This window comes from Paroedura picta, unplaced genomic scaffold (assembly GCF_049243985.1).
Source record: "Paroedura picta isolate Pp20150507F unplaced genomic scaffold, Ppicta_v3.0 Ppicta_v3_sca21, whole genome shotgun sequence".
Classification (NCBI taxonomy): Eukaryota; Metazoa; Chordata; class Lepidosauria; order Squamata; family Gekkonidae; genus Paroedura; species Paroedura picta.
In genome coordinates this window covers 4,068,733-4,088,442 of record NW_027518618.1, presented here as the reverse complement: position 1 = coordinate 4,088,442, position 19,710 = coordinate 4,068,733, and the positions used below count along the sequence as shown (strand labels likewise).

Genomic DNA, 19,710 nt, shown 5'->3' with positions numbered 1-19,710 from the left:
GACCGATTGCTTTTGGCTTGTATGTAATTTAACTTCAGGAGGTCGCTGGGTGAGAAACTTATTTTCTTAAAATGACATATGAGGAAAAGTTGGGGGAGCTTGGTCTGTTTAGCCTGGAGAGGAGATGACTGAGAGGGGATCTGATAACCATCTTCAAGTATTTAAAAGGCTGCCATATGGAGGATGGAGCAGAGTTCTCTCTTGCCCCAGAGGGACAGACCAGAACAAATGGGATGACATTAATTCAAAAGAAATTCCATCTAAACGTCCGGAAGAAGTTCCTGACAGCGGTTTCTCAGTGGAACAGGCTTCCTCGAGAGGTGGTGGGTTCTCCATCTTTGGAAATTTTTAAGCAAAGGCTGGAGCGCCATCTGACGGAGAGGCTGATTCTGTGAAGGCTCAAAGGGGTGGCAGGTGACAGTGGAGAAGCAAGAGGGTTGTGAGTGTCCTGCATGGTGCAGAGGGTTGGACTAGATGACCCAGGAGATCCCTTCCAACTCTAGGATTCTAGGATTCTATGGCTCCTAACCGCATCAAGCCACTTCGGTTGCTAAGAATCTTAAGCAATTGGCAGGAATTGGCAGGAATAGACGTCTTGGATTCTGACGTCTTTTAAGCCATTGATGAAAGGAAAGCAGAAAAATCCTAGACAGCCTGTCTCAAGCCGGATCGTAGCATTAGATACCCAAGATGGTCCGAAGGAATCTGTACTGTTGAGGTTAGGCAGGTAGGCCAGATGGGAAGCCACAGAGAAGCTGAGCCGGTATCTTAATTTGATGTAGCTTTAAGGCCACCAGAACACAGAAGAGCCCTTTAGATCTGCAGAAGTTGAGGATGGATTGCACTGACCTTTCAGCGCTGTCGGTCAGGGAGTCACAGAGCACTGCTGGGGATTCTGAGGAATGAAAGACAACCCCCAAATATTTATATTTGCTAACCTGCTCTGTTTCATTGCCCTCCATTGTCCAGATCCAGCATTTTGGATGCTGAGCAGGGGGAGGGACTAGATGGCAGGAAGGGCCAAGCCAGTGCTTGGCTCTCGTGGCCCGTTCTTACATGCTTGGGGTGATGCCCGTTGCCACTTTGGGATCAGGAAGGAATTTTGGCCCAAGGATCCTGAAGATTCTTTGCCTTCCTCGGGACATAGAGCAGAGGGCATGGGGGTGGGGAGTGGAGAGGGAAGGTAGTTGTGGGCTGGATGGATTAGATGACCCTTGGGGTTCCTTCCAGCTTTGTGTTTCCAATACTGTCCTGAATGCAACAGCAGTTCTTCTGAGTCCTATTGGGGCAGTGGATGCCTGTAAGCACCTGGGGAGGGGTCTAAAGGGCTCCACTGGCATCTCTGCCAGCTGGTAGGGGAGTCCCAGGGTCGGCTGGCTTTTCAGCTCACGTCACTTTCGGATGTGTGATCTGCTCACCGTGTGCAGATACGGCCACAGCTGTTTGGTCCCCATGTTCTCTGCCGCTCAAGGATAATCTTTGGAGAGTCCTTTCTTTCTTTCCCAAGTGGAGCTGCAGGAGAGGGTATTTCGGGGAATGGGGGGGGGACTAACCTATGAGAACTCCCAGAATCCCACAGGGCTTGCAAAGGGGAGCTCCTCCACCAGGCATTCAACTGAGCTTAATCCGACCCAGAAACATCCGGTGGTCCCCCTTCAAATCATGCCCTCCATAATCTGAACACTTCTGACCTCCTGAGGGGCTTTGTTAAAGTTCTTGTATTGATTTTGTTCAATGAGTTAATCATGGCAACCTGTTAAATTTATATTTACTGTTTGAATTATTGATATATTGTTGTTACTGTTAATTTATAACATTCTCTATATCCCACAATGTTCCCATGTAAACTGCCCTGGGCCATACGGGAGAGTGGTATAAAAATCTAAGAAAATAAACAAACAAACAAGCAAGCGAAATGCTCCTGTTCATGCTGGGTACAAGTCCCCCTACCACCACCCCCTTCAGTTCCCTGCCATTCTCCTGGGGTTGCCAACCTCCAGGTGGGATCACAACTCATCTCTGGGGACAGAGACCAGCTCCCCTGGAGAACATGACCAGCTGGGGGAGCCCCAGAAGTGTCTGACATTCAACGTTTTAGCCACACCATGGGGGGTGTTCAGTTAAGAGGCTGTGGCTGGCCCAGGGTCATTCGGAAAGCAGAAGGACAGCCCCTCCCCTTCCCAAGCCATGCCTTCCTCAGACCCACGCCCCAAACCTCCAGGAATTTCCCCTCCTGGAGCTGGCAGCCCCTATGTTCTCCTCCTGAAACTGCAGACCCTGCCACTTCATTGGGGGCATGTCAAACGTCTTTTTGAATAATTACGCAAGAAATTTGACTCTGCTCCCAGTGAGGCTCAATGTGGGGAAGGGATCCTGCTTTGGTGCTGGGGGGGGGGCTCTGGGGGAGGGACTGGAGAGCGGCACTTGGCACTCCCGTTTCTGCTGTCCTCAGCACAGGAGCTATTTTTACCCGCTGACTCGGCTGGGATGCGATTCTGCTCCAGGCGGCTGGCCAGGGACCATGAGTGGGATGATTCCTGGGCGAAGCTGGGCCAGCAGGGAGCAGGCGAGAGAAAAGGGAAAATATGCATGTTTCACACCCAGGACAGGGGTAGTGGCGCACCAGAAACCACTTGCGTGCAGAATACAGCCTCTCCTCAGAAACTGAGACAGTGTCCCTTCTTTCGTTCTAAAACGAAGAGGCAAGGCTCTAGTCCTCAGTATGCAAAGAAGGAGGGGGGAATGGCATGCAAGCAGCGGACTGGATCCTATCTTTTTTATTCTGTTGGTGCCTAAGAGAGGACGGACTCCTTCTGATGCATAAGAACATCAGAAGAGCCCCGCCAGATCAGAGCAGGGGTCCTTCAAGCCATGATCAGAATCACACAGAGGCCTCAGGAGGCCATCCAGTCCAGCAGCCCCCCTGCTCGGGGATTTGAAAATCAAACAACCCCTGACAGGTCCTCATTCAGTGTCCTCCTAAGAACTTCCAATGAAGGAGACTCCACCACCCTCCGAGGCAGCAGGTTCCATCTATGAACGGCCCTCACCAAGAGAAAATGTTCCTGATACTTCAGTGGAATCCCCTTTCCCAGCATTGGTTCCCACGGCTACGAGTCTCTGATCCTGCAGGGAACAAGTTGGCCCCTTTAATGTAGTTAAACACAATGATCCATCACCCCTTGCCCTCCTCTGATCAAAGATGCACACACCCTTTCCAGAATCCTGTCTCAAACACGGGCCAGCCAGTTCCTCTTGAGGACCAGCCACAGGGCAGGGAGGCCGAGGCCTTCCTAAGGACATCAGGGGAGGCTTGCTAGGTCAGACCAGGGAGGGTCCATCCAGTCCAGCCTCCCGTCTCACCCAGGGGCCAGCCAGTTCCTCTTGAGGGCCAGCCACAGGGCAGGGAGGCCGAGGCCTTCCTAAGGACATCAGGGGAGCCCTGCTGGGTCAGGCCAGGGAGGGCCCATCCAGTCCAGCCTCCCGTCACACCCACCTCTGGAGGGCCAGCCACAGGGCAGAGAGGCCGAGGCCTTCCTAAGGACATCAGGAGAGCCCTGCTGGGTCAGGCCAGGGAGGGCCCATCCAGTCCAGCCTCCCGTCTCACCCAGGGGCCAGCCAATTCCTCTGCAGGGCCAGCCACAGGGCAGGGAGGCCGAGGCCTTCCTAAGGACATCAGGGGAGGCCTGCTAGGTCAGACCAGGGAGGGCCCATCCAGTCCAGCCTCCCGTCTCACCCAGGGGCCAGCCAGTTCCACTGGAGGGCCAGCCACAGGGCAGGGAGGCCGAGGCCTTCCTAAGGACATCAGGGGAACCCTGCTGGGTCAGACCAGGGAGAGCCCATCCAGTCCAGGCTCCCGTCTCTCACAGGGGCCAGCCAGTTCCTCTGGAGGGCCAGCCACAGGGCAGGGAGGCCAAGGCCTTCCTAAGGACATCAGGGGAGCCCTGCTGGGTCAGACCAGGGAGAGCCCATCCAGTCCAGCCTCCCGTCTCTCACAGGGGCCAGCCAGTTCCTCTGGAGGGCCAGCCACAGGGCATGGAGGCTGAGGCCTTCCTAAGAACATCAGGGGAGCCCTGCTGGGTCAGACCAGGGAGGGCCCATCCAGTCCAGCCTCCCGTCTGATCCAGGGGCCAGCCAGTTCCTCTGCAGGGCCAGCCACAGGGCAGGGAGGCAGAGGCCTTCCTAAGGACATCAGGAGAGCCCTGCTGGGTCAGACCAGGGAGGGTCCCTCCAGTCCAGCCTTCCATCTCACCCAGGGGGCAGCCAGTTCCTCTGGAGGACCAGCCACAGGGCAGAGAGGCCGAGGCCTTCCTAAGGACATCAGGGGAGCCCTGCTCGGTCAGACCAGGGAGGGCCCATCCAGTCCAGCCTCCCGTCTCACCCAGGGGCCAGCCAGTTCCTCTGCAGGGCCAGCCACAGGGCAGGGAGGCCGAGGCCTTCCTAAGGACATCAGGAGAGCCCTGCTGGGTCAGACCAGGGAGGGCCCGTCCAGTCCAGCCTCCCGTCTCACCCAGGGGCCAGCCAGTTCCTCTGCAGGGCCAGCCACAGGGCAGGGAAGCCGAGGCCTTCCTAAGGACATCAGAAGAGCACTGCTGGATCAGACCAGGGAGGGACCATCCAGTCCAGCCTCCCATCTCACCCAGGGGGCAGCCAGTTCCTCTGGAGGGCCACCCACAGGGCAGGGAGGCCGAGGCCTTCCTAAGGACATCAGGGGAGCCCTGCTGGGTCAGACCAGGGAGGGTCCCTCCAGTCCAGCCTCCCATCTCACCCAGGGGGCAGCCAGTTCCTCTGGAGGGCCACCCACAGGGCAGGGAGGCCGAGGCCTTCCTAAGGACATCAGGGGAGCCCTGCTGGGTCAGACCAGGGAGGGTCCCTCCAGTCCAGCCTCCCATCTCACCCAGGGGGCAGCCAGTTCCCCTGGAGGGCCAGCCACAGGGCAGAGAGGCCGAGGCCTTCCTAAGGACATCAGGGGAGCCCTGCTCGGTCAGACCAGGGAGGGCCCATCCAGTCCAGCCTCCCGTCTCACCCAGGGGCCAGCCAGTTCCTCTGCAGGGCCAGCCACAGGGCAGGGAGGCCGAGGCCTTCCTAAGGACATCAGGAGAGCCCTGCTGGGTCAGACCAGGGAGGGCCCGTCCAGTCCAGCCTCCCGTCTCACCCAGGGGCCAGCCAGTTCCTCTGCAGGGCCAGCCACAGGGCAGGGAAGCCGAGGCCTTCCTAAGGACATCAGAAGAGCACTGCTGGATCAGACCAGGGAGGGACCATCCAGTCCAGCCTCCCATCTCACCCAGGGGGCAGCCAGTTCCTCTGGAGGGCCACCCACAGGGCAGGGAGGCCGAGGCCTTCCTAAGGACATCAGGGGAGCCCTGCTGGGTCAGACCAGGGAGGGTCCCTCCAGTCCAGCCTCCCATCTCACCCAGGGGGCAGCCAGTTCCTCTGGAGGGCCACCCACAGGGCAGGGAGGCCGAGGCCTTCCTAAGGACATCAGGGGAGCCCTGCTGGGTCAGACCAGGGAGGGTCCCTCCAGTCCAGCCTCCCATCTCACCCAGGGGGCAGCCAGTTCCCCTGGAGGGCCAGCCACAGGGCAGAGAGGCCGAGGCCTTCCTAAGGACATCAGGGGAGCCCTGCTCGGTCAGACCAGGGAGGGCCCATCCAGTCCAGCCTCCCGTCTCACCCAGGGGCCAGCCAGTTCCTCTGCAGGGCCAGCCACAGGGCAGGGAGGCCGAGGCCTTCCTAAGGACATCAGGAGAGCCCTGCTGGGTCAGACCAGGGAGGGCCCGTCCAGTCCAGCCTCCCGTCTCACCCAGGGGCCAGCCAGTTCCTCTGCAGGGCCAGCCACAGGGCAGGGAAGCCGAGGCCTTCCTAAGGACATCAGGGGAGCCCTGCTGGGTCAGACTAGTGAAGGTCCATCTAGTCCAGCCTCCTGTCTTGGTACAGTTGCCAAAAAGTTCCTCTGAAGGGCCAATAACAATCCACAGGGGCCAAGGGCTTCCCTGATGGCACTGACATTTAGACGCTGACTGCCCCTGCATATGGAGTTTCCCTTTATTCACCATGGCTGGGAGCCACTTTTGAAGCCACCTGTGTTCCAAAATGGGTGTCCCAGCCTCGCCCTTCTCATCAGATCTAAGAAGCAACTTCAAACCCCCTCAGAACGTCTCCCGCCTTGGAAACCCTGCAGGGTCATCCTAAGTTGGCTGCAGCAGGACCGAGCTTCCCACCCTCTGCCTGGGACCATCACTACATCCCTTGGCAGCAAATTCCACACACTGAGGATTGCTGGACACCCAGAGAAAAAATTCGCCCCCGTTCCCCCCTCTGCTCTTTCCATGAATTGGACTTCTAGCAGGGGCTCACCCATTTCCAGAGAGTTCTCCGACTGGTCTGGCTCAACCTGCTGGTCTTCCATCATCAGTTCCTGGCCTGCCTCCTCTTCCTCCTTCTCCTCTTCCTCCTCCATCTCTTCTTCCAACAGCAGATGCCGGCATGACTCCAGCGAGGTCACTGCTTGGTGCTGGAGGGCCGAAACCCCACAGGAGATGCCTTCTTCTGCAGGTGGGGGTGTTAAGGCGTCTGGGGGAGGGAGCTCCCCTGAAGAAGTATCTGGAAGGAAATGTCGAGTCAGAGGCAAGTCCAGAACTTTTTCTCTTCTTTTTTTGGTCTAGTTTTTTAGAGCCTCTTGTGGCGCAGAGTGGTAAGGCGGCAGACATGCAGTCTGAAGCTCTGCCCATGAGGCTGGGAGTTCAATCCCAGCAGCCGGCTCAAGGTTGACTCAGCCTTCCATCCTTCCGAGGTCGGTAAAATGAGGACCCAGCTTGCTGGGGGGTAAACGGTCATGACTGGGGAAGGCACTGGCAAACCACCCCGTATTGAGTCTGCCATGAAAACGCTGGAGGGCGTCACCCCAAGGGGCAGACATGACTCGGTGCTTGCACAGGGGATACCTTTACCTTTAAAATAGTTTTGACCCTTCCCCCCGTCACTCCCTCGGTGGTTCCGCATTTGCATGCAGCAGAATGAGGGAGCAGAATTCCAATACACTAGAATGGACAGTACCATGTGGGTGGGGGTGTTACCTTCTCTGTGGGCCCCACGTGAAAGCCCCATGCAAATATAGGATGAGTAGAGCAGGGAAATGCTAGCATCACATATCAAGCTAACATTCCCAGAGCCAGAAAACTGCTTCGTTTTGGGACTCTTTGCAAAAGGCCCACGGCAGCCTTAAGTGGTGTCTGTTCTAAGCACGTTGCCTGGGCATGTGCAGAAAACTTTTTTTTTCCATTTGGGGGGAATCTAAACTTTTTGGGGGGGGGAGTCCGGGTGGCCATCCATGAGGAGACAAAGCTGGGTGTCATCTGCATATCGATGACAACCCAACCCGTAACTCTGGCCCAGTTGAGCCGGAAGGTGCATAAAAAGGATTAAAAGTATGGGGGGGAGGACCGCACCCTAAGGAGCCCACATGGGAGTTGAAAGAGGCGTGATAACTCTTTCCCCACTGCAACCCTCTGCGTCCATAAGAAAGAGAGCAGCCATTGAAGGGCTGCCCCACACATCCCGATCCCAGCAAGGCGGTGGGCCAAGAGCCACCCCTATCCAACTGGCACCAGAGGTCATCCATCAAGACGACCAACACCATCTCCACCCCGTGGGGAGGAGGGAAGCCCAACTGGCATGCTGTACCACACTCTCTCCTGCAGACACTCTAGCCTTGGACAAGCCCCCATCTGCAATATGGGGATAAGGGCACCAACTGACCTTGCAGGGCTGTTGTAAAGATTAAGAACATTAGAGAAGCCATGCTGGCCCCTCCAGTCCAACACTCTGCGTCACTTAGTGGCCAAAAGCCCAAGGGGCTAGCTAAGGGTCCACCAGCGGGGCATTCTCTTACCAGAAGAGAACGTGTGCAAAACCCTTGGAACAACGGAAGCACCACTGATCTATCCATCATCTTTCACGAGAGGAGAGCCAAAAGCTCAGAGCCGCATGGCTAGGCCTGGGAATCCTGCGTCTCTCTTTCCTTCTCCTGCTGGAATCCCAGGAGATTCTCAGGACTTACAAATTGCTCTATTTACAAAACAATCCCCAAAGTTACTTGGGGGAATGATTAGGAGCTGAGGTCTATAGTGCTGTGTATAGCTTATGGCAGGGGTAGTCCAACTGCGGCCCTCCAGATGTCCATGGACTACAATTCCCATGAGCCCCTGCCAGCAAATGCTGGCAGGGGCTCGTGGGAATTGTAGTCCATGGACATCTGGAGGGCCGCAGTTTGACTACCCCTGGCTTATGCTAAGCAGGATCCTACTCTGCATTAATTTTATGTCTCACGTTCACACTTGCTTTGCTGCAGTTCATCTTTTAGACTTCTGGATGGTTCTGCAACCCTAATTCTTTTGGCATCATTTGCCAACTGTCCCATTCTGTCGACAGCCCTGAGTCACTCTGCATAAGCCGCTTTGAGTCCGAATGATAAAAGGGCGACTGCAGCCGATACGAAGAACCAGTCTGGCGTAGTGACAGAGCTTCGGGCTGGGATGTGGGAAAGCCGGGTTTCAGTTCTGCCACTGGCATGGAATCCTCCTGGGTGACTTGGCTGAGCCACACACACTCAGCCCAACCCGCCTTGCTGGGTTGTTGTGAAGATAAAAGAAGAGTTGGCTCTTATATGCTGCTTTTCTCTACCCAAAGGAATATCAAAGCGGCTTCCAATTGCCTTTCCTTTCCTCTCCCCACAACAGACACCCTGTGAGGGAGGGGAGGCTGAGAGAGCCCTGATATTACTGAAGAAGACGGTTCTTATATGACGCTTTTCTCTACCCGGAGGAGTCTCAAAGCGGCTTCTAATCGCCTTCCTTTTCCTCTCCCCACAACAGGCACCCTGTGAGGGAGGAGAGGCTGAGGGAGCCCTGAGATTACTGAACAAGAAGAAGAGTTGGTTCTTATATGCCGCTTCTCTCTACCCGAAGGAGTCTCAGGCTTCCATTTGCCTTCCCTTTCCTCTCCCCACAACAGATAACCTGTGAGGTGGGTGAGGCTGAGGGAGCCCTGAAATTACTGAAGAAGAAGAAGAGTTGGTTCTTAGATGCCGCTTTTCTCTACCCAAAGGAGGCTCAAAGCGGCTTCCAGTCGCCTTCCCTTTCCTCTCCCCACAAGACACTCCGTGAGGCACGGGAAGCTGAGAGAGCCCTGATATTCCTGTTTGGTCAGAACAGCTTTATCTGTGCTGTGCTGAGCCCAAGGTCACCCAGCTGTCTGCATGTGGGGAGTGCAGATTTAAACCCGGCTCGTCAGATTAGAAGTCCACACTCCTAACCACTACCCCAAGGGAGGAGATGAGAACAATATAAAGTGCTTAGGTTCCTTGCTGGGGAGAAATAAATATATATATATATTAATGCGAATAAATATGAATAGTCAAAGGCTTTCATGGCTGGAGTCAACTGGCTTTTGTGGGTTTTCTGGGCCGTGGTGGGGCAGTTTTAGTCACTGACCTTTTGCCAGGAATTGTGGCCGGCATCAACAGAGGCAGCCAAGAAATGGAGCACACAGAATGTTGCAAGTCTACACCAATTGAACCTGGGCAGGCTCAACAAGCCATTTAATTGGGAAAGCTCCTAACAGGAGGGTGCCCATTTCCAATATAATAACTAACAAGTCGAGGCGAATGACCCTGGTTTTGGCAAACTTCATCAGTGTACGATGAAACACTCTGCCTCAAAACAAATTAAGATAACGAATGTCTCACATATAGAGTGACAATGGGCATGGAGCTATCACAAATGACAATAAATTCCTCCCCAAAAGAGGTGGCGAGCCTTAGCAACAGACAAAATGAGATGATCTTGGCAAACATGCGGTTCAAGTACAATCACCATTTACAATTTAAGTACAAAGCAAACAGGCAGTCATGTGCATACATTATACAGATCAGGGGTAGTCAACCTGTGGTCCTCCAGATGTCCATGGACTACAATTCCCAGGAGCCCCTGCCAGCGAATCTCTGTATAAATATATTTTAGTAAGTAATTGAGAATGTCCTATATATAAAAATTCCATATAAGCATCTTGCTTTAAGGAACTGAGTTCTTTCTGGACTGCTGTTCGCTTTGCATTTAAATTGTAAACGGTGATTGTAGAAGAAGAAGAAGAGTTGGTTCTTATATGCCACTTTTCCCTACCCGAAGGAGGCTCAAAGCGGCTTACAGTCGCCTTCCCTTTCCTCTCCCCACAACAGACACCCTGTGGGGTGGGTGAGGCTGAGAGAGCCCTGATATCATTGCCCGGTCAGTTTGAATGGCATAAGCAGTTGTTGCTGCACATTCCCAGAGATGGAGAAAACGCAGAGTGTTTGCCATTGCATTTCATCTCATCCATTGGTGCGGATTGTAACCTCTTTGGGGAAGAAATTTAGTGTAAAACGGAGCTCTTCCGCCAGCTCCATGGTTGAGGCTGGGACTGGCGAGGAAGAACATTGCCCCCCCCCCCCGGGGTCTGAAGTATACACCATTACCCCCCATCCCTTAATGCCCTTGTTTGGGTACGGGGAGAGTGGCATTTTCCGCCGTGTTGAGTATTTTTTTAAAAGTCTTTTAGAAGGAGTTTTAATGGGGGATTTTAAGACTATTGTTACCTGCCACGAGCCTGTAGGGAGTGGCGGGAAATAAATCAAATAATAATAATTAATAAATAAATAAATAAATAATGATAGCTGCATGCCCATTATTACTGTAGACCTCTTGTAAGTGGCATAATATTTGTGATCTTGATGCAGAGTGTTACATTACACACTGATGAAGTTTACTGAAACAAGGATAATTCACTTCAATGGGTGTTATCTTCAGAGGGAGGACAAAGCTAGATGAGAATCCCTCCATGCTAAAATACACAGAAAAACATTTTATAATATAAATACAAATAAATATTAAGACATTTATAAATGGATCAGATTTCTAAAAATCCCCCCGGAGGTGCCCTCTGCCCTCTCTGTACCTGAAGATGAAGTGCTGCGTTGTCCCCTCTCTGCTGTCTCCGGGGTGGGGCTGTGCTGTGGGGGGAAATCCACACCCCTTTCTTCCTCTCTCTCTGGTTCGTTGACGTAGCCCACGTCCACCTCCCAGCCTGAGAAGGGGTGCAGCACCGGGCAATGCCCAGGAGGTTCCCCCCCCTCTCCTTCCGGGGACGGGCAGAGGCTAGGAATGTTTTCCAAACTGTCCCCCAGTGCCGGCACAAAAGTCTCGCAGGTTTCCGTGCGGGGCAGCATGGGCCGTGTCCGGCGGGTCTGGGAGTCACGCCTGTCCCAAGAGCCGGGCTCCCCCATGTTGGAGCTGCTGCTGGGCCCCCCCGCAATCGTGATGTAGGAAAAAGTCAGCTCGCGTGGTGTCCCCCACTCCACAGAGGCCTCTTCCTCGTCCTCGGAGAATTCCCGCGCTGTCTGCAGCTCGGGAAAGTCAGATTCATCATTACCACCTGGGGCAAAAAGAGAGCAAAGGTCAAGGCTGGGGAAGGGGAACGACACTGGCTCAGAATGACCACCTCTGCCCCTAAGCAGTGCCACATTACCTGTGGCAAGGGTCCCCAAAACGGCTCCCATGGGCACTGCGGCAGCCACCAACACCTCTCGTGGCGCCTGCCAAGAAAAGGGCAGGGCTCTTGCCCAGCACAGGTGTTGATTCAGGATGTCTGATTGGCCATGCAAATTTTTTAAAATCCTGGTTCGGCAGCAGCTGCCACCACAGCTCACTGAAGGTCAGCTGCCACAGCTGTGGCAATTGAGTGGCTGGCTCCGCCTCCTGCAGCAGCCATTGAGTGGCTGGCTCCGCCTCCTGCAGCAGCCATTTTGTGGCTGCCACAAACCATGCTGTGTCAGAATTCCAAACATTCCTGCAGGATTCCAGGAAATGCGGGAAGCTAGTAAAGCCTTTATGAGAAGGTCACTTAATATGATTTAATTCCAGTATTAAAAACAAACAAACAAAGAATTACAAGAGATCACCACTCAACTTCAAAAACTGGAAGACCAGAAATCTCAGGCAAAACGAATTTGGACACAAATAAAGAATTTGAGACTTAAAAGAGATCTACCAGAAATGGAGGAAATGAGGAAAAAACTAGATTTCTTTGGAGCAAAAGGACTTTGAAAATGCAGACAAACCGGGCAAATGACTGGCATGCAGGCCTTGGAAAAAATCTTCAAAGAATTCTATCACTTGCCTAAAGCATAATGGCTCAGTATGTCAGACCAAGAAAGATATTCAAACTTGACTCATAGTGTTTTTCAAAAAGTTATACCATTCAGAAGAAAAAGAAGAACTGTACCTGAACACGGAATATTTGAAAGATATCCGCATTTTAAAAAATTCTGCAGAGCATCGCATATTAACTCAAAAAGTATCAACGCAAGAAGTTAATGAAGCAATTTTAGCTTATGAAATCAGGAAAGGCCCCTGGGACCTGCTGGGCTTACATGTGAATATTACATTAAAATTATTCATATTGTAACTCCCTCATTATATCAATTAATTAATGAAATCATGGACAGATCAGAACAATAGTTTCCGGAGATATGGGAGCAAGCTTCTATAACCTCAATTCATGAAGAGGGCACCAATCCGCTTATCCCTCAGTCATACAGACCAATATCTCTTTTAAATGTGGACTACAACATCTTTATATAAGAGCCTCTTGTGGCGCAGAGTGGTAAGGCAGCCGTCTGAAAGCTTTGCCCATAAGGCTGGGAGTTCAATCCCAGCAGCCGGCTCAAGGTTGACTCAGCCTTCCATCCTTCCGAGGTCGGTAAAATGAGTACCCAGCTTGCTGGGGGGTAAACGGTCATGACTGGGGAAGGCACTGGCAAACCACCCCGTATTGAGTCTGCCATGAAAACGCTAGAGGGCGTCACCCCAAGGGTCAGACATGACTCGGTGCTTGCACAGGGGATACCTTTACCTTTACCTTTTACAACATCTTTATGAAGATATTGACAGGAAGGCTTAAGAAGTGTATCGGCAATGTGGTACATACAGATCAAACTGATTTATGCTGGAAAGATATATGAAAAATAATATCTGACCAGTGCTGAATGAAGAAGAAGAAGAAGAAGAAGAAGAAGAAGAAGAAGAAGAAGAAGAAGAGTTGGTTTTTATATGCCACTTTTCTGTGAGGTGGGTGAGGCTGAGAGAGCCCTGATATTACTGAAGAAGAAGAGTTGGTTCTTATATGCCGCTTTTCCCTACCCGAAGGAGGCTCAAAGCGGCTTCCAATCGCCTTCCCTTCCTCTCCCCACAACAGACACCCTGTGGGGTGGGTGAGGCTGAGAGAGCCCTGATATTTCTGCTTGGTCAGAACAGCTTTATCAGTGCCGTGGCGAGCCCAAGGTCACCCAGCTGGCTGCATGTGGGGGAGTGCAGAATCGAACCCAGTTCGCCAGATTAGAAGTCCGCCCTCCAAGCCACTACACCAAACTGGCTCTACCACTACACCAAACTGCAATGGAATATACATGTAAGACGCAGAAACATACAGCTTTTGCATTTCTTGATGCGAAAAAGGCCTTTGATAATATCCCCTGGAATTTCTAGAAAGCAACGCTACACATGATTGATTGGCTGTGCAGAAGTATTCTTAGTAGTAGTAGTAAGATTTATGACGGTTTACACCAGGTATATACCAAGGGAAATTATACAATGCATCCCAGATAAGACATAATGTTAAAATACAAATATGTATCTATTATTAAAATACATTTTCTATTATTAAAAGCTACTTTAAAACTTGGTAGTAAAATATATAGTGATTTTTTAAAACTAGAGCAGAAATAGCTTTGAGCCTGAAACAAAATCCTCGTATTTCATTTTTCATAGCAGACCCTACCAGCTCCACGAACGCTACATACTATTGTACAAAATTTAGCTGCAGGCTTGGTGATTTTAGGGGATTCGTCAGACAATAATTTATTAACAATGTCTGTGTGATGCGTGACAGTTTGGCCAGAAGTATTCTTAAAGGCAATACAGCAGATATATTCAAAACTGGGGCTAGAATATTGGTGAATGGAATGCTCGCTGAAGAGAAAATCCCAATCAAAAAAGATACCACACAAGGTTATCCGTTATCTCCTTTATTGCTCCACTTAGTTCTTGAGTCCTGTGTTCAGTTTTGGGCACCCCAGTTGAAGAGGGATGTAGACAAACTGGAGCTTGTCCAGAGGAGAACTATGAACATGGCGAGGGGTTTGGAGACCAAATCGCATGAGGAAAGGTTGGGGGAGCTCGGTCTGTTTAGCCTGGAGAGGAGATGACTGAGAGGGGATCTGATAATCATCTTCAAGTATTTAAAAGGCTGCCATATGGAGGATGGAGCAGAGTTATTCTCTTGCCCCGGAGGGACAGACCAAAACCAATGGGCTGAAATTAGTTCAAAAGAGATTCCGTCTAAACATCTGAAAGAAGTTCCTGACAGTCAGAGCGGTTTCTCAGCGGAAGAGGCTTCCTTGGGAGGTGATGGGTTCTCCATCTTTGGAGATTTTTAAACAGAGGCTGGAGAGCCATCTGACAGAGAGGCTGATTCTGTGAAGGTTCAAGGGGGTGGCAGGTGACAGTAGATGAGTGATTGGGATGTGAGTGTCCTGCATAGTGCAGGGGGTTGGACTAGATGACCCATAAGGACCCTTCCAACTCTATGATTCTAAAAGGTGAAGGTAAAGGTATCCCCTGTGCAAGCACCGGGTCATGTCTAACCCTTGGGGTGATGCCCTCTAGCGTTTTCATGGCAGACTCAATACGGGGTGGTTTGCCAGTGCCTTCCCCAGTCATTACCGTTTACCCCCCAGCAGGTTGGGTACTCATTTTACCAACCTCGGAAGGATGGAAGGCTGAGTCAATCTTGAGCCAGCTGCTGGGAGTGAACTCCCAGCCTCATGGGCAGAGCTTCAAACAGCATGTTGGCTGATCATAAGAATCAAAGGTTCTTATGCTTCTATGATTCTATAAAACAATAGCTACAAAAATTAGAGGGCTGTCTGAGATGCCAGGGCTAGAGGTAGACGGAGAAGAGTTCAAGTTAAGGAGTTATGCTGTTGATGTCGTTTTTACGTTCACTAGACCTCAGGTCAAGAAGCAACAGTGAGAACCGGGCATGAAATCACTGAGTGGTTCAAAATTGAGAAAGGAGTTTGGCAAGGCTGTATACTGTCACCTTGCCTAGTTAACTTGTATGCTGAGCACATCATGAGTAAGGCGGGGTTAGATGAGTCACAAATTGGGATTGCAGGGAGAAATATCAACAACCTCAGATATGCAGATGATACCACTCTAATGGCAGAAAGCGAAGAGGAACTAAAGAGCCTCTTGATGCAGGTGAAGGAGGAGAGTGCAAAAGTTGGCTTGAAACTCAACATCAAGAAAACGAAGATCATGGCATCCGGCCCTCTCAATTCCTGGCAAATAGATGGGGAAGAAATGGAGATAGTGACAGATTTTATTTTCCTGGGCTCCAAGATCACTGCAGGTAGGGACTGCAGCAAAGAAATTAAAAGACGCTTGCTCCTGGGGAGGAAAGCTATGGCAAATCTATACAGCATCCTAAAAAGCAGAGACATCACCCTGCCAACAAAAGTGCGTCTAGTCAAGGCTATGGTATTCCCAGTTGCAATGTATGATTGTGAAAGTTGGACCATAAGGAAGGCCGAGCATCAAAGAATTGAGGCTTTTGAGTGTCAAAGAACTGAGGCTTTTGAACTCTGGTGCTGGAGAAGACTCTTGTGAGTCCCTTGGACTGCAAGGCGAACAAACCGGTCAGTCCTAGAGGAGATCAGCCCTGCCTGCTCCTTAGAAGGCCAGATCCTAAAGATGAAGCTCAAATACTTTGGCCACCTCATGAGAAGGAAGGACTCCCTGGAGAAGAGCCTAATGCTGGGAGCGATTGAGGGCAAAAGAAGAAGGGGACGACAGAGAATGAGGTGGCTGGATGGAGTCACTGAAGCAGTCGGTGCAAACTTAAATGGACTCCGGGGAATGGTAGAGGACAGGAAGGCCTGGAGGATCATTGTCCATGGGGTCGCGATGGGTTGGACATGACTTCACACCTAACAACAACAACAACAACACCTTAAAATTCTCTTCCTAAATTATTAGATTGCCTGAAAGACTTTGGTCATACTCTGGCTATAGTCAATAGAGACAAAACAAAAATTTTGGTTACAGCAGCTATGGGACAAATATCGAACTTATGAACAGATGTTACTCAATGCGAAAGTAACCCCAAAAAAGCTACAATATCTAGGAGTTTACCTAGATAAAGATCTCAAGATGCTGATATGAGAACAATTATAAGATGGTTTGGAAAAAATACAGGATAAATCTGCAGATGGTGAAAAATGAAGTTTTCTTGGTCAGCCCACATGGCCACCATCATCAAGATGAATATATTCCCAAAACTCAATTTTTTATTTCAAGTCCTTCCTATTGATGCTAATGATAAAATGTTGCACAGATGGTAAACTCATTTAAACAAATGCATACGGAACAACAACAGAGACAGAATTGCATTTAGAACTCTCCAGGATGACAAAAGGAGAGGAGGACAAGGCGTACCAAACGTAAAAGGTTTACTTGCACACGGCAACATTGATATCTTTAGCTGATTGGACCACGACCCCATTCTCAAGAGACCTTAGTCTTAGAGGAGAGAGGTCTGGATGAAGGCCAACGCAGTATTCTCTGGCCCCAGAGAAGGCCGTCCCAAAAAACAGACTCTTGTGTATGGAGAAATCCACTGACTTAATCACCAGCAAGTTCATTATGATGCATATCCCCTTTCCTTTCTTTTTGTACCCCCCTTTAGTTTATATATATATATATATATATATACACACACATATATATATACACATACACACACACACATATATACACATATATACAAATATACATACATATATATGTATATATATTATATATATATTTAAAGAAATCAGGCACACAACAAGAAGCTCTGGCCTGTCTAGCCCAGGAACCCCTGATCCTTGGAAGCTAAGCAGGGTTGGCCTTGGTTAGCATTGGGATGGGAGACCTCCAAGGAACTGTAGGGTTGTGACCTGGAGTCAGGCAATGGCGAACCGAAGGTCTCTTGCGTGGCTGCCAGGCGGTCCTACAATCATAGCTCAGCTACACACCTGCCACACGGCAAATGAAGAAAGAAAGATAGAAACACACTTCCAACATGTGAGCTTCTCATAAATCCAAGGTTTTAACAGGCCCCTAGCAAAGGCCCTCATACAATGAATATAATATACAATACTAATGTAATAACTTGCTGAATTGTGGCTGCCGGCAGGGGATCCTGGCCAGTCCATAGGGCCCTGTTTCCTTTCTCTGGCTTGGATTTCTCCAGCCAGGAGACTGCGGGGGAAGGGGGGTGTTGGTGGGACACACCAGGGAAGTCCTAAAACCAGGCCTGGACCGGCAGACAAACTGGCCAGCAATTAGTAGGGCAGTTTCTTTGTCCAGCACACCCCAGAGTCTGCTTGGCGCAGCATGATGAGGCAGGAGCTGGGGCCGAGGCACAGGGAGGGGTGGACATGACCAGGTCTCAGGCCCAGCCACTGGGGCACCTACAAAGGATGGGGGCTCCTGAATACTCACCCTCAGTAGAATCGGGGGTGGTGGAGGCAGTAGAAGGAGACTCTTCTGGAAACAAACAAACAAACAAAAAACCTATTAGAGATTCTGCTCCCTGCCACTCACCCACCGTGGACTTGAGAATCCCCATGATCCATGTGGCCTTGCCCTGGTAGGCCCAGCCAAATGGTCATAGCAGCTGCCTTGGTCCGTCAGGGTCAAAACTGTCCGCTCCAGGGGTGGCCAGACTGCCAGCATGGGCATTGTAGTCCATGGACATCTGGAGAGCCAGTTTGGCCTCCCCTGACTACTCAGACTGGCAGTGTCTCCCCAGGGTCTCAGGCCGAGGTCTTCCCCATCCCCTCCTAGCTGGTCCTTTTAATGGGAGATGCTGCCAGGGACTGAACCGGGTTCCTTCTGTGTGCCAAGCAGGGACTCTGCCCCAAGCCACAGCCCCCCCCTCCCCAATTGAGCCCAATCTCATCAAATCTCAGTAGCGAAGCAGGGTCATCTTTAGAACAAAGGTGGACTCCAAAGGCAATTTTAAGACCAACAAAGTTTTATTCCAGGGATGTGTTTTCGTGGGCAAGCACACTTTGTCAGTAGGAAACCACCAAAGAAGTCCAGGCATATTTCCACAGGGATGGTAAAACAGACCAGTTCCACCAGGCCTGTGGTTGAGGCCTAATCCTGAACGTCTGATCTCCTGTACCCCCCTCCTCCTGGACCTGCTGTACTCCTCAGGGACCCCTGCAAGATTATTAAATGATAATAAATAAGCAGAGGCAGGTGATGGGAAGCCCCCTCTGTTTGTCCCTGCCCTGGATGGCCCAGGCTAGCCTGACCTTGTCAGATTTTGGAAGCTAAGCAGGGTCAGCCCCGGTTATTGCTTGGATGGGAGGCTCTCAAGGGAGCCCTGGGGGGCTACAGAGGCAGGCAAGGGCTAACCCCCTCTGCACCTCTCTTCCCTTGGAAACCCTACAGCATCACCCCAAATCCACTGTGACTTGCCTGCATTCTCCACCACTTCCCTGAGAAAGGCTGAAGTGTGTCCCCCCCAGTCTTGCCTTCCTTCTGCCACAAGCTCAGTAGCTGGCCTTATCTAAGACTCTACACCCATCTGCAATTCAGGGAACGGTACAGCTGTCCTGCCTCACAAGGGTGTTGTGAGGACTGGAGAGCTTGTGTGGGTGATGGTTAATGCAAGAGTCCCCTCCCTCTGAGCACATGGAGACCATTTAGCTCTGGTCGCGGGCACTCCCTGCAGCAGCACAGAATCCAGCCACCCACCCCACTCCCGTGGGGGTCCCGCATGCCCGGGAGCTGCCCTCAGCCCCACCCCGACCGCGACCCTCTCCCTGGCTTCCCATGACCTTCCCTGGAGATGCGCCTCTGAGCAGGACTCTCCTTCCTCCGGGCCCCGGGCCGGTCCCGCCGCCCCTGCAGAGCAGGCTTCTCGCTCACGCCCGTCGCCTGGGAACGGGGCACGGCTGTTCTCTCCCCAGGCTCCGCCCTCCCCCCAAGTCTCCAGAAATGCCCCGACCTGGAGCTGGCACCCCCCCATTCACTGTCCGGCGGGCCAGGCCAGGCTTAGGCGCGGCTTCCCCGCAGCGGGGAACGAGGCTCCATCCGCGCAGGCAGCCTGCGGGTGGGGCAGGGCCTCTGGGGGCGTGCAGAGCGCCACCCTCCCCCTGCCGGCCTCGGTGCCCAGCGGGCGTCGGGGGGGGGGGACGCCAGGGCCGGACCCACCGCAGCCTCCGCCTCTGCCGGGCCCGCAGCTCCCTCCCTCCCTCTCCCCTCCCTCCCGGCGGGGCCCGGCGGCGGATACCTACTGCAGTGGGCGAAGGCGAGCACCTGCCCCATGGCCCCAGCCGGCCGCCGCCAGGGCCATGCGGGACCGCCCGGTCCGTGCGCTTCGGCCGCCCGCCGCTCATGGCCCCATCGCGCCCCGCCGCCGCCGCAAGCCCAGGCCGGGCCAGGCCGGGCGGCAGACAAAGCCCGCGGCGCCGCCGCCGCCGCTGCAGACAAAGGAGGGCGGGCGGGCGGGTGGGCGAGGGCCTGCCCGGCAAGGGAGGGAGACGCGGGCGACGGGCAGCCG

At 52.4% G+C, this 19,710-nt stretch overlaps 1 protein-coding gene across 2 annotated transcripts in view; it reads right to left on the bottom strand.

The window, feature by feature from the left end:
* The window catches only part of RTN2 (reticulon 2), a 37,577-nt gene that overhangs the window by 14,857 nt on the left and 3,010 nt on the right, over window positions 1–19,710 (bottom strand). The window contains exons 1-4 of one of the 2 annotated variants that reach the window (XM_077318622.1): window positions 19,445–19,635; window positions 17,637–17,681; window positions 10,987–11,463; window positions 6,355–6,600 (exon numbers count right to left, since the gene is read on the bottom strand). In XM_077318622.1, coding sequence (XP_077174737.1) covers window positions 6,355–6,600; window positions 10,987–11,463; window positions 17,637–17,681; window positions 19,445–19,475 — 799 coding nt within the window. In that variant the 5' untranslated portion in view covers window positions 19,476–19,635. Of the gene's footprint in view, window positions 1–6,354; window positions 6,601–10,986; window positions 11,464–17,636; window positions 17,682–19,444; window positions 19,636–19,710 lie in introns of those variants that run through there. The other variant, XM_077318621.1, reaches the window with a different exon arrangement.